The sequence below is a fragment of the Chrysemys picta genome, chromosome 4, assembly GCF_011386835.1.
Source record: "Chrysemys picta bellii isolate R12L10 chromosome 4, ASM1138683v2, whole genome shotgun sequence".
NCBI classification, from domain to species: domain Eukaryota; kingdom Metazoa; phylum Chordata; order Testudines; family Emydidae; genus Chrysemys; species Chrysemys picta.
The window spans coordinates 54,783,013-54,795,069 of NC_088794.1; the positions used below are offsets into that span (position 1 = coordinate 54,783,013).

General features: G+C 52.8%; 1 protein-coding gene across 1 annotated transcript in view; it reads left to right on the forward strand.

Moving 5' to 3' along the window:
- The window catches only part of LOC135983259 (maestro heat-like repeat-containing protein family member 7), a 40,172-nt gene extending 28,761 nt beyond the window's left edge, over positions 1-11,411 (forward strand). The window contains exons 16-21 of the mRNA XM_065594069.1: positions 2,206-2,382; positions 8,120-8,275; positions 9,157-9,258; positions 9,527-9,629; positions 10,073-10,132; positions 11,139-11,411. Coding sequence (XP_065450141.1) covers positions 2,206-2,382; positions 8,120-8,275; positions 9,157-9,258; positions 9,527-9,629; positions 10,073-10,132; positions 11,139-11,257 — 717 coding nt within the window. The 3' untranslated portion in view covers positions 11,258-11,411. The remainder of the gene's footprint in view (positions 1-2,205; positions 2,383-8,119; positions 8,276-9,156; positions 9,259-9,526; positions 9,630-10,072; positions 10,133-11,138) is intronic.
- The last annotated feature ends 646 nt before the right edge of the window (positions 11,412-12,057 follow it).

Sequence of the window (12,057 nt, forward strand, 5' to 3'; positions counted from 1 at the left end):
TCACAGCTCTGTCCCGCAGCACTTGCTCCTCTGAAGAGCTCTACAGGGGCCTTTTGCTGCTAAGATCTCATAACAAGTTTGATACACACATTATAGTGAAGGCAGAGAAAACCCTTGGGGCTTAAATACACAGATCTGGCAGCCTGGTAAAGAGGAGACAATCTGAAGGCAACTCTCACTAATGATAATTTACTTACCCTGAGAATAGCGGGTCAGTCCGGTTTATTAAACCCGGACTACGATTCTAACAGACATGGAGAGGGCGTGACTGTAATTCTTTGTCATACACCCTTCCCACCGTTCCATGCGCCTCAGCCTGGTTTTCACTTGCTTGTGGTTCATTTTTTCTTCTGGAACCGGTTAGCCTGTATTTGACACATTTTTTTCCCTGATGCCGGTTGAGATTTTCATAGATTCATAGATTCTAGGACTGAAAGGGACCTCGAGAGGTCATCGAGTCCAGTTCCCTGCGCTCATGGCAGGACCAAATATTGTCTAGACCATCCCTGATAGACAGTTATCTAACCTTCTCTTAAATACCTCCAGAGATGGAGATTCCACAACCTCCCTAGGCAATTTATTCCAGTGTTTAACCACCCTGACAGTTAGGAATTTTTTCCTAATGTCCAACCTAAACATCCCTTGCTGCAGTTTAAGCCCATTGCTTCTTGTTCTATCCTTAGAGACTAAGGTGAACAAGTTTTCTCCCTCCTCCTTATGACACCCTTTTAGATACCTGAAAACTGCTATCATGTCCCCTCTCAGTCTTCTCTTTTTCAAACTAAACAAACACAGTTCTTTCAGCCTTCCTTCATAGGTCATGTTCTCAAGCTCTTCGCTGTCTTTGAAAGGTTCAAAAACCAAATACAGAAATGATTGAATCTGGCTTTTAGTAACAGACCAACCCTAAAACTTGTGTGCAAAATTGCCTCCCTCCTCTAGGCTGGGCTGTAAGGACAGGTTCGGTTCCTGGCTCTGCCAGACTCTCTGGGTGACCATGGGCGAGTCACGTAGCCTCTCTGTGCCTGAGTTCCATGTCTGTACAATGGGGATAGAAATCCTTCCTTTGTGTGCCTAGCCTGTAAGCTCTAGGGCAGGGGACGTCTCTTACTGTGCCTGGAAATCCCCCAGCACAAGCCCTGATTGCAGATAGGCCCTCGAGGTGCTATTTGAACCCCTATAACAATAATAGACTTGATTTATTTGGGGTCAACGTGTTGTGCAGAGAACTTTCCACAGATGATACCCGCTAATAAATACCATCCCCTGAGATCTGGGGTACAAGGAAGCAGCTGCTTATGTTGCAGGTAGCCGGCGCTGCTGCCCATGATCCTAGCTGGCTGTGCAAAGGCTTTGAGGCTCTAACATGTCACTTGGAGGCAGGGGCGCTGGAAGACTTTTTATAGTGGAGGTGCTGCACCCCCCCTTACCCCTGCCCACACCCTCTGCCACCCCTAGAGCTGGGCTCAGGAGCAGGGCCATGGCTCCAGGAGCCAGGCGGGGGAGGTGGATGGAGCAAGGGGACCGAGGCTGGGGCCACAGATAGGGGTTGGCGCAGGGCTGGCAGCTGGGACCCTGTGAGCGGGGCCAGGAGCAGAGCCCCCTGTAAAACCTGGGAGTGCTGCAGTACCCCCTTAGTTCCCATGCCTCTGTCTGCAGGGGAGGTGGACGTTGTTTTGTCACTACGCAAGAGGATAAGAGGATAAATGGACACAAGTCAGATATCAGGAATGGCAATATACAAAAACCTGTAGGAGAACACTTCAACCTCCCTGGCCACAGAATAGCAGATGTAAAAGTAGCCATCTTACAGCAAAAAAACTTCAGGACCAGACTCCAAAGAGAAACTGCTGAGCTCCAGTTCATCTGCAAATTTGACACCATCAGATCAGGATTAAACAAAGACTGTGAATGGCTATCCAACTACAGAAACAGTTTCTCCTCCCTTGGTGTTCACACCTCAACTGCTAGCAGAGCACCTCACCCTCCCTGATTGAACTAACCTCGTTATCTCCACACTGATATATACCTGCCTCTGGAGATTTCCATTACTTGCATCTGAAGAAGTGAGGTTCTTACCCACGAAAGCTTATGCTCCCAGTACTTCTGTTAGTCTCAAAGGTGCCACAGGACCCTCTGTTGTTTTGGAAATGGCTTGTGGGTCACTGGAGGGTGTTTTGTAAAGCAGCTCCTCATTTCACGCAGGTGGGGAAACTCCAGCATCTGCTGCCAGAGGTCCTGGAGCAACTACAGGAGATAGACAGGGACATCATCGCCGAGGCCATCACCGTGCTGAAAAACATCCTTGCCGGCATGGACAGGCAGAGCGCCAGCCGCGCGGCTGTGCAAGTGGCTGAGAAACTCCTGCCTTTCATTGATGATGTAAGGCCTGGTGGCCCATGGGAGACCGTTCAAACTGCGGATCTGTGAATGGGGGCTGGCGGGTGGGCTAGCAGGGCCTGTGTATGGTCCTAGCCAGAAAAAGGATTGTTGTAAATGACGTGAGCCCATTCCCGCCTTCCTCTGCTACCTCACTCTCCATCAGAGCGTATGGCAGAAAGGATGGGAACCCTTGTGTCCTGCAGGCCTGTTGACAAGGATCAGGGCAGCCTGGGGACAAGGCTCCCCTTGTGGAAGGACATGCATTCCTGAGTCTGCATGCAGTGAGGGGGCCTCTGCAGCACAGGGTGCTGCAATGCTCTTGCTGGCTTCCAGGGTGACAAGTGATGGTACCCTGGTGAAAATCCTGCCCCTCCTCTCCCTGGCCAGGAATCCTACAGCTGGCCTGCTGGCCTGGGAGCTCCATAAGGAAACGGCTCCGTTTGTAGGTTCTGCAGCTACCACCCTTTCCTCTCCCCTTCGTTCTCATGGCAGTGCAGCGTCAAAGGAGGGCCTAGTTCTCCCCAGGCATTTCATAACCACAAACTAGCCCCCGCCGGCACGTTCACCAGACTGATGTCCAGTCCCCCACTGGATGGTGAGATCCAGCAAGCGGGCAGGAGAAAGGGGCCCATCCATTACTGCCTTCTAGGGGTAACCCCCCAGTGGGGGCTCCTGGAGCGTCCACCCACCTCCCCAGCTTTCACAACACTAAATACTACCCTCAGCCCTGCCGAACTCTGCTGGGACCCTGCCGCTCTTTATTTAGTAGTGGCACAGGCCCGGCTCAAGCTGTTCTCAGGGTCTCCTGGACCCCAGCTGCAGGATCTCACCCTGGGGTGAGCCCTTTAAACCAAACCCCTCTCAGGCCCGGGGGGGGAACAGAACAGGTTCTTTATGGGGGGGGGTGTTAAATCCAAATAGCGTTAATGAACACAACACCCATCACCAGGGAAAGTCAAATAGGCCTCAACAACTGGAGGGAAGACCAGCGAGGTGCCAATTCAACATCTGCCTATGCCCACTGCAGTGCAGCTCTGATGCCCCCAGACCGCTCCCATAAGTTTTGTGCAGAGCCTGCCCGGCTGCTCTGAGCTGACACCGGGGGCAGGAGCAGCTGGCTAGTAAGATAAACATGGGATGGAGTCTAGCAAACAAGCCAGGCTACCTGTAACATACCTGGCATGTTACCCTGTATGATACTGTTCGACTACTAGGTGACACTCTGTAAAATATTTTATTTAAATGAACCTCAGCTGTATCCAGCAGAGCATTAACGGTTCTTATGATGAACCCATCTGCAGTGCTCAACTTGTGCCAGGGCTTGCCAGGGCTTAGCCCTGGCACCTCTGGGCTTGCTGCATCAGTTATGATTGTAAAAAAATTGCTTGAGCCCCAGCACCTCTTTCATTACAAATTAAGCACTGTCCATCTGGTGTGTGTAAACAAGCTCTGTAGGCAGTACATATCTGGTACAGAACATGATATGGTGTCAGGAGTAAACTAAGAACAGAAACCAAAGGAAAACAGCAACACAGGTTGCAGACGGAAGGAACAGCAACAAAGTTTGCAGGACCTCATCAACATGCCCCACTCTGATTCCCCAGAGAACGTCACCTTTCATAACCCTTCACAATGGACAGACTGGAAACAATGTTTTGCACGATTTTGCATTGCAAACAAGCTGCACAAAGGAACTGGGGATATACAGGTATTGACTTTAATTTAGGCTATGGAGAAGCACGCAGAGCATATCTTTACCTCCTTTGACTTTACTGAAGACCATCACAAAGACAACTATGCAAGGGTTGTGGTTAGGATTGATGCACACTTTATAACCGAGGGAAATGTGGTTTATTAAAGAGCATGTTTTCAGCAAAGAATTCAAGAACCAGGGGAAAATGTTGAAAGTTTTAGAAGACCTCTGCATCCCCTGGCTGAAAACTGTGATTTGGGGAATGTAAAACATGAAAATTTCAGAAACAGGCTGGTTATTGGGTTAAAAGATAAAAACCTTTCATAGAGACAAGCCAGGTGAGGTCTAAATGATATTCCCTCACCTACCTCTAATATCCTGGGACTGTCACAGCTACAACAACACTGCAAAAAACCTTTCACAGTAGCTACCGCCGAAGAGAGATTTAACTCTACCCACAGCTATACAGCTAGCAAGAGTCAGAATTAGTCAAACAACAGGCAAAAGCAAATTGAAAAACCTGCAACTAGCTTAAAAGCTACAAACAGACACTTAAGTGTTAAAAGTCTTTCTCATAAAATCCCTGAGGTAAGGAGAGAGAATTCACAGGCTAAGAGGGACAAATGCCAGTCTACATGCACAAGGTGTGGAAAAGTCATATCCCAAGGGATGATACATGTCCAGCCAGAGGCGCATGCTGTAATAAATGCCTGAAATACGGACATTTTGCAGCTGTTCATTGCACTGAAGCAGTCAGGGAGTTGACTCATATTGCAGACAATCAAGACCCATTGATTCTGGGATCTATCACTTGTGATGACATGGCGCCCGCCTGGAGAGTGACATTGAATATTCAAAGCAAGACTATTGACTTTAAAGTTGACTCGAGAGCTGATGTCACAAAGCTCTGACCCTCCCTGAAGGGATTTTGAACTGCATGGGCCAGTTCATCACCGAACCAATTTACAAAGACAAAAGCTTTGCGTTCCGTGTGTATGAGATCAAAGACCAACAACCTTCTCAGCTGCAGTGTAGCAGCCATGATGGGCCTAGTGAGAAAGATGGAAGAACTTGAGGATCTGATGCTATTGGGCTTTTGAAAGGTGATCTAGTCCAAATCAACTTAAGAGGCAATGCTGAACCAGTGAACAACCACCTCTACGAGAGAGAACTGGGAAAGACTAGCTGCAGATTTTTGTGAATTCAGAGGACATCATTGCCAGGTCATTGTGGACTGCTTTTCCAGCTATATAGAAATAATGTACTTGAAAGACATAACATGTTGCAGTGTTATTGAGAAACTGAAGTGTACGTTTGCTCATTTCTGTATCCAGAACAACTAGTGATGGACAATGTCCCACAATTCACTGCAGCAGAATTTAAGTCAGTCTGAATGAAATATGATTTTGCTCATATCACTGGCAGCCCACATTACTCACAAGCGAATGGAGAGGCTGAGAGAGCTGCGCAGACAGCCAAAAAATCTGACAGCAGGAAGATCCATTCCTTGCTCCTCTGAATTACAGATCAACACCAACAGCAGCTCCTGCATCTAGTCTAGCACAACTCCTCATGGAAAGACAACTCAGAACTACTGTTCCAAGAACCTACTACGAAGTGGCCAGACAGGAAGAGCGCAGCCAAATCAGATAAACAGGCTAAAAGAATCATAGAATCATAGAATATCAGGGTTGGAAGGGACCTCAGGAGGTCATCTAGTCCAACCCTCTGCTCAAAGCAGGACCAATTCCCAACTAAATCATCCCAGCCAGGGCTTTGTCAACCCGGGCCTTAAAAACCTCCAAGGAAGGAGATTCCACCACCTCCCTAGGTAAAGCATTCCAGTGCTTCACCACCCTCCTAGTGAAATAGTGTTTCCTAATATCCAACCTAGACCTCCCCCACTGCAACTTGAGACCATTGCTCCTTGTTCTGTCAACTGCCACCACTGAGAACAGCCGAGCTCCATCCTCTTTGGAACCCCCCTTCAGGTAGTTGAAAGCAGCTATCAAATCCCCCCTCATTCTTCTCTTCTGGAGAATAAACAATCCCAGTTCCCTCAGCCTCTCCTCATAAGTCATGTGCTCCAGACCCCTAATCATTTTTGTTGCCCTCCGCTGGACTCTTTCCAATATTTCCACATCCTTCTTGTAGTGTGGGGCCCAAAACTGGACACAGTACTCCAGATGAGGACTCACCAATGTCGCATAAAGGGGAAGGATCACATCCCTCGATCTGCTGGCAATGCCCCTACTTATACAACCCAAAATGAAATTAGCCTTCTTGGCAACAAGAGCACACTGTTGACTCATATCCAGCTTCTCGTCCACTGTGACCCCTAGGTCCTTTTCTGCAGAACTGCTACCTAGCCATTCGGTCCCTAGTCTGTAGCAGTGCATAGGATTCTTCCATCCTAAGTGCAGGACTCTGCACTTGTGTTTGTTGAACCTCATCAGGTTTCTTTTGGCCCAATCCTCCAATTTGTCTAGGTCCCTCTGTATCTGATCCCTACCCTCCAGCATATCTACCACGCCTCCCAGTTTAGTGTCATCTGCAAACTTGCTGAGAGTGCAGTCCACACCATCCTCCAGATCATTAATAAAGATTTTAAACAAAACTGGCCCCAGGACCGACCCTTAGGGCACTCCGCTTGAAACCGGCTGCCAACTAGACATGGAGCCATTGATCACTATCCCTTGAGCCCGACGATCTAGCCAGCTTTCTATCCACCTTACAGTCCATTCATCCAGCCCATACTTCTTTAACTCGGTGGCAAGAATACTGTGGGAGACCGTATCAAAAGCTTTGCTAAAGTCAAGGAATAACACATCCACTGCTTTCCCCTCATCCACAGAGCCAGTTATCTCCTCATAGAAGGCAATTAGGTTAGTCAGGCACGACTTCCCCTTGGTGAATCCATGTTGACTGTTCCTGATCACTTTCCTCTCCTCTAAGTGTTTCATAATTGATTCCTTGAGGACCTGCTCCATGATTTTTCCAGGGACTGAGGTGAGGTGAACTTATGAACACTTTTACAATAGATGTCACGCAGAGAACCTGCCTGGTCTAGAACCTGGTGCCTGGAGGTGACATGTAACTGCTGATTGGGGGTCACCGTTTAAAGGTTCAGCCACTCCCAGAACAGCTCAAGTCACCCCGTCCCCAGGCTACCCCCTCAGCCTCACCTCCCAGAAAGCAGTGGCCCCTCCCTACAGCATCCAGCTATTGCTCCTGGTTCTCCCTGCTTGGCACAGCTCGCCCAGCCTCCCTGGTCACTGGACTGGTTCAGCTCTGCCAGCAGCCATGCAGGGTGGGGGCCCAGCAGCACCATGTGACCAAGCGGGGCCGGCTCTGAGTTAACAAGAAACCCATGCACAGGAGTGGGGCAACCCTCAGCCCACCCCGAGCCCCTGGAGGCTGGGTGGCTTCCAGTCATGGCTTCCAAGGCCCCCTATCTGGGAACTCCTGCACATTTACCACTCCTTGGCCCTGGGTTAAATCCACCCCAGGTCCCTGTGCGTGGCTTGAACAAACACCAGTGTAGGAATTTGCCCCCAACGCCTGGCCCCCTTGGCCTGGCTAGAGGGCCGCTGTGGGTCAACAGCAGTGTGAGCTGGGCCCGCAAAGCGGGAGGACAAACTACACCCCCTCCTTCGCTCTTTGAATCTTTCCTCATCACTCCCTCTCTGCCGCCCCTGTCCTGGCACTGCTCTGCCCTGAGCATTCCCCCTTGGCTGACACAGGTGTGTGCTGATGTCAGTGTGCTCAGAGCTGGCTGTGACAGCCCAGGGGCAGTCTCACCCCACCTTACTGCTCTCCCTGGCCAAGAAGTTACCAGGCCAGCCCCTCAACTGGTGGAAATCTGCATCTCTATTGCCTTCAATGGCGCTATGCCCATGAGAGTCTGGCCCCAGCTGTGGCTGTATGGCTGGGGGTGAGTTACCAATACCCCCTGCAGGGCAGACATCTCTGGCACAGTGAGCGCTCGCCCCGCTGGGTGAGAATGACTGTCACAGCGTCTCCTCCCCACGTCGTCTCTTGCAGGTGTCCAGCAGGCTCCGGGTGCTCTCCATCACCCTCTTTAAACACCTGCTGGAGCTTGTAAGGGGGCTCGACAGGAGGCGGATGAAGGAGCCTGTGCTCCAGAACCTGGTCCCGCTGCTCCTCCTCGTGCATGATGAGCGTCCCAAAGTGTCCCAGGTGAGGCCACGAGCTGGAGCTTGCAGCGGATACCGTTACAGAGTGACCAGTAATTTGTTTTGAGGGGGCAGCATGTGACACCCCCTCTTTAAAGGGTCTTGCTGACAGAGGGCAGGTGCTCAGTCCTGTGACAGTCAGGCGCTCAAAATCACTTGAACGTTGAGTGCAGTAGCGCCATGACCATGGCGCCCCACCCAACTGCTGAGTCTTCCCTGCATCCTCTGAGCCCAACACTCCCCCCCTGCAGCCAGGCTGAGAAATTGGGTCGGGGGAGGGGTCGCCTCACCACTCCTACAGCCACTGGCCTCCGCACATTCCCTGGCTGTGCTGGTGGGAAGAGCACAACCCTGGCCATGGCCCCTACCAGGAGCAGGGCTACCCAGTCTCCAGATGGTGCGCAGGACCCAGTGTGCCCTTGGCCAAGCGGCCCGGATAGCCCGTACTAGACATGAGATGCCCAAGCTGCCTCCCCTCCCCCCGCCCCAGGTGTCTCTGCACATGCTAGCGCTCATGGCCACCATCACTTGGGAGCCAAATGCCACCAGCACTAATGAATTCACCCTCCTACCCACCATGAGGTGGGGAACTGAGGCACAGCATGAGGCCTAGCGCCTCAAAAGTATTGATCACCCATAGGCATTAGGCACCTAAATCCCTTTGCAGCCCTGGGCCTAAGCAACTTGCCTGAGTTCCTGCAGGGAGAGCTGGGAATTGAGTCAGGTCTCCAGCTATTGCCTGAGCCACACCGCCGCCCTTCCGCAAGCAACTTGGGGCCGGGAAGCATTCAGCACGCACGGCCTCCCCGCCTCCGGGTAACGAGGCTAGTGGCTTCCAGCTCCCGTAACCGTGGCCGGCTCGCCCTGGCCCCACTTGTTTTGCAGGTGTGTTGGAACACCCTCAGCAGTGCGGCAGAATTCCTGAAGTGGCACCAGCTTGGTGGCTTCATCCAGCGCAAGGATACCTGGCAAAGCTGTGACTGCCTGGTGAGGGAGCCCTCAGGTCATTCACTGCGAGCCCTCGCTGGTAGTAGTGGGGGAATCGGTGGATAGGGCACCCCCCATTGCCCGGCTCTGTGCCCACACTGAGCCCCAGCCCCGGGACCACTCCTGGCCCTGGGTGTAGTCCCTCTGCGTGATCCCCCCGGCACAGGAAAGAGGGGTGAAAACAGGACGTGCGCTCCACACACCTGGAACCCGGCCTGCGGGACGGAAAGGCCTTTAATAACCTGGTGCTCCCTTGTTCTGGTCCTAGCTGACGCGCTACAAGGGGAGAGCCAACAACTTTCTGTGCCAGACCATGGCCTTTCTGGAGAACCCACAGACTCCACTTAGACAAGCGGCCATCAGGTTCATAGGTAACCACAGAGCAGGGGTCCCTTTAACAGGGGGGCTGGATCCAGTCCCAGGCTCTCCTCAGTCCCTGCCAGCAGCGATAAGTAACCCTTGGGCTCCTGATTGTCTAATGCAGGATCAAGAGTGTCAGAAGTCCGCAGGAGCAAGCTCACCCCAAACTGCCCTGATCGACTGATGGGCCCCCTCTAACCCCACTGCTCCCCATGCAGTCCCCATTCCCCCCCCCATACCCCACCATGGGCTCTTGGTAGTGAACCCTCAAGGTGCTGTGCTCTCCTTTGGCAACCAGCCCTGTAACCATCCCTGGGGACTCACCCTTTCCCCTGGGGACTCGGGAGCGCGTCCTGGCCAGCGAGGGGCGGGGGAAGCGAGGGGTTGCTTGGAGGGTGACATTTGACACCCTCGCTGGGGATGCGGGGATGTGACGAGCTGTTTGTATGTGTAGGGCTCGCTGCCCGGCAGCTGGACCAGAGGAGCCAGGACAAGCTGGATGCCATCTGCAACGGTGGGTGGTACCTGCTTTGAGCACTGAGCGCTAGGGGGATGAACGGCCCAGGGCCGTGGGCTGGGTTCAATCTCCGACGCCAGCAACATGATCTCAGGCGAGAGCCACAAAGGGATGCAAAATGTAGATCCCCAAACCCCTGATCAGCTGCCCCCTCACCCTGTCGTGTCTGCTGGTTGGCATGTGCAAGGCACTTAGCCCTGACCTCAGAGCTGCGGCCTGGCAGAACCCCAAACTGGGCCTGAGCTGGCTGGCCTTCAGAGACGATTGCCCCCCCACCAAACACAGCCGAGGTGGGGTGCTGCCTCCCCCCTTGCACTCACTAGCCCAGTGTTTGGAGCAGTCACCTCCACGTGGGGTGCCTGGGGTGAAGCCACTGTTCCAAATGAGGCAGAGGTGACGTCCGGTCACCTACCTCCTTGCTGCGTGCTCGGACCCCTGGGCAGCGCAGGGCAGAGCAGCATCTCCACATTTGTTGGCGAATGGCGGGGGGGGGGAGTGATATAGCTCAGGCTTCTCGCTCCCAGAGCAGGTTCACAGCTGGGCCTCCCAACCAGAGCTAGAGAATGGCTGAGCTCCCTCCTCGGCATTTCCTGGAAGGCAGCAGGGCACCTAAAGTTAGGCATAGCCTAACAATGTCCAAGCCCCCTTTATGACTCTCCCCCTGTCTGGACCTAAGTGCCCATCTGTGCATTGGGGGGAAGGCGGAGGGTAAATACAGGCAGGGATGAGGTGCTCAGATACTGCAGGGATGGGGCAGTCCTAGAAATAGTGAGTGAATGGGGTTCATTGGGACTTCTTGCCTGTGTCTGGAGGCTCCCTCATTTGTGGAGGGCAGCAGGGATGTTTAGTGAAGGTTGCTGGTTGTTCCTGCTAGTCCCCTGCCTCCCGCCTCCCAGCCTGCTGCCTCCTTGTCACAGGCCGAGAGGTACAGCGCTGGCTTGGTTTGCTGGGGCTCTCCAGAGCGCTGTGGCTCTGACCTCCATTTCCTTCCTTTCAATCTTAGACCTCAAAGGCTTGCAGCAGGACAGCAACTCCTCGGTCCAAAGCCTGGCTTCTCAGACCATCTTCATCCTGGAGGCGTTCAAGAACCACCCGCCAGCCCACAGCAGCCTATGGACATGATTTCATAGGATAAGAACAATGTGCACTAAGGAGAGCCCGGTCATTGAAGCTGCCCAGCTGCCCTAGCTCTGGGAAAAGCCAGCCTCCCTTCCCCTGGGAGCTTCGTGCCAGACCATGGCTTCTTCCCCATTGGCTGCCTGCTCTGCGCAGCCATGTGAGTAGTTAACTGCTCGATAGCTTTCATCACCATGTACTTTTTGATAGGTTTCCATGCACTGTGTAGCATTTACGTCCCGCCCTCCATCCCCATTTCCAGTTGTGTATGTTTTTGGTGCCGTCAGCCATTTTGAAATTTTATTTTGTATTATTTTTCTGTGTTTGGCCGGGGGAAGGTTGTGTGCCTGTGTTTTGACATATTTAGAGAAAAAGTATGAACGAGTAGAAAGAGAGACTGTAAGGGGTTCACGGCTCCCTCCCCGTCTGTCTGGGCGGGAGACCACGCCCTTTGCTATGATACTTCCGGGTACCTTGGTTCAGGGGAAAAGTGGCTCAGTGTTAATGGTTCTAGCCTGCAGTCAGGCCAAGTAATGGTAGAGAGTCTGTTTGCCCAGAGCCCTCAATCAGGGCGGGGCGGCAACCAAGAAGGGGCTGTGGCCTACAGTCAGGCAGCCAGAGCAACAGAAGGTCCATTTGCCTGGCCACTGATCAGGGTGGGGCAGCAAGCAAGTAGGGGGGCTCTGGCCTACAGTCCGGCAGAGCTGTCGCAGTCTAGGGAAGGTTACCTCTCTGGTGGGAGAGTCAGCACAACTGTCTGGCATCCGGATTCAGGCGGGTGCCAGACCAATGCAGGCCTCCTGACA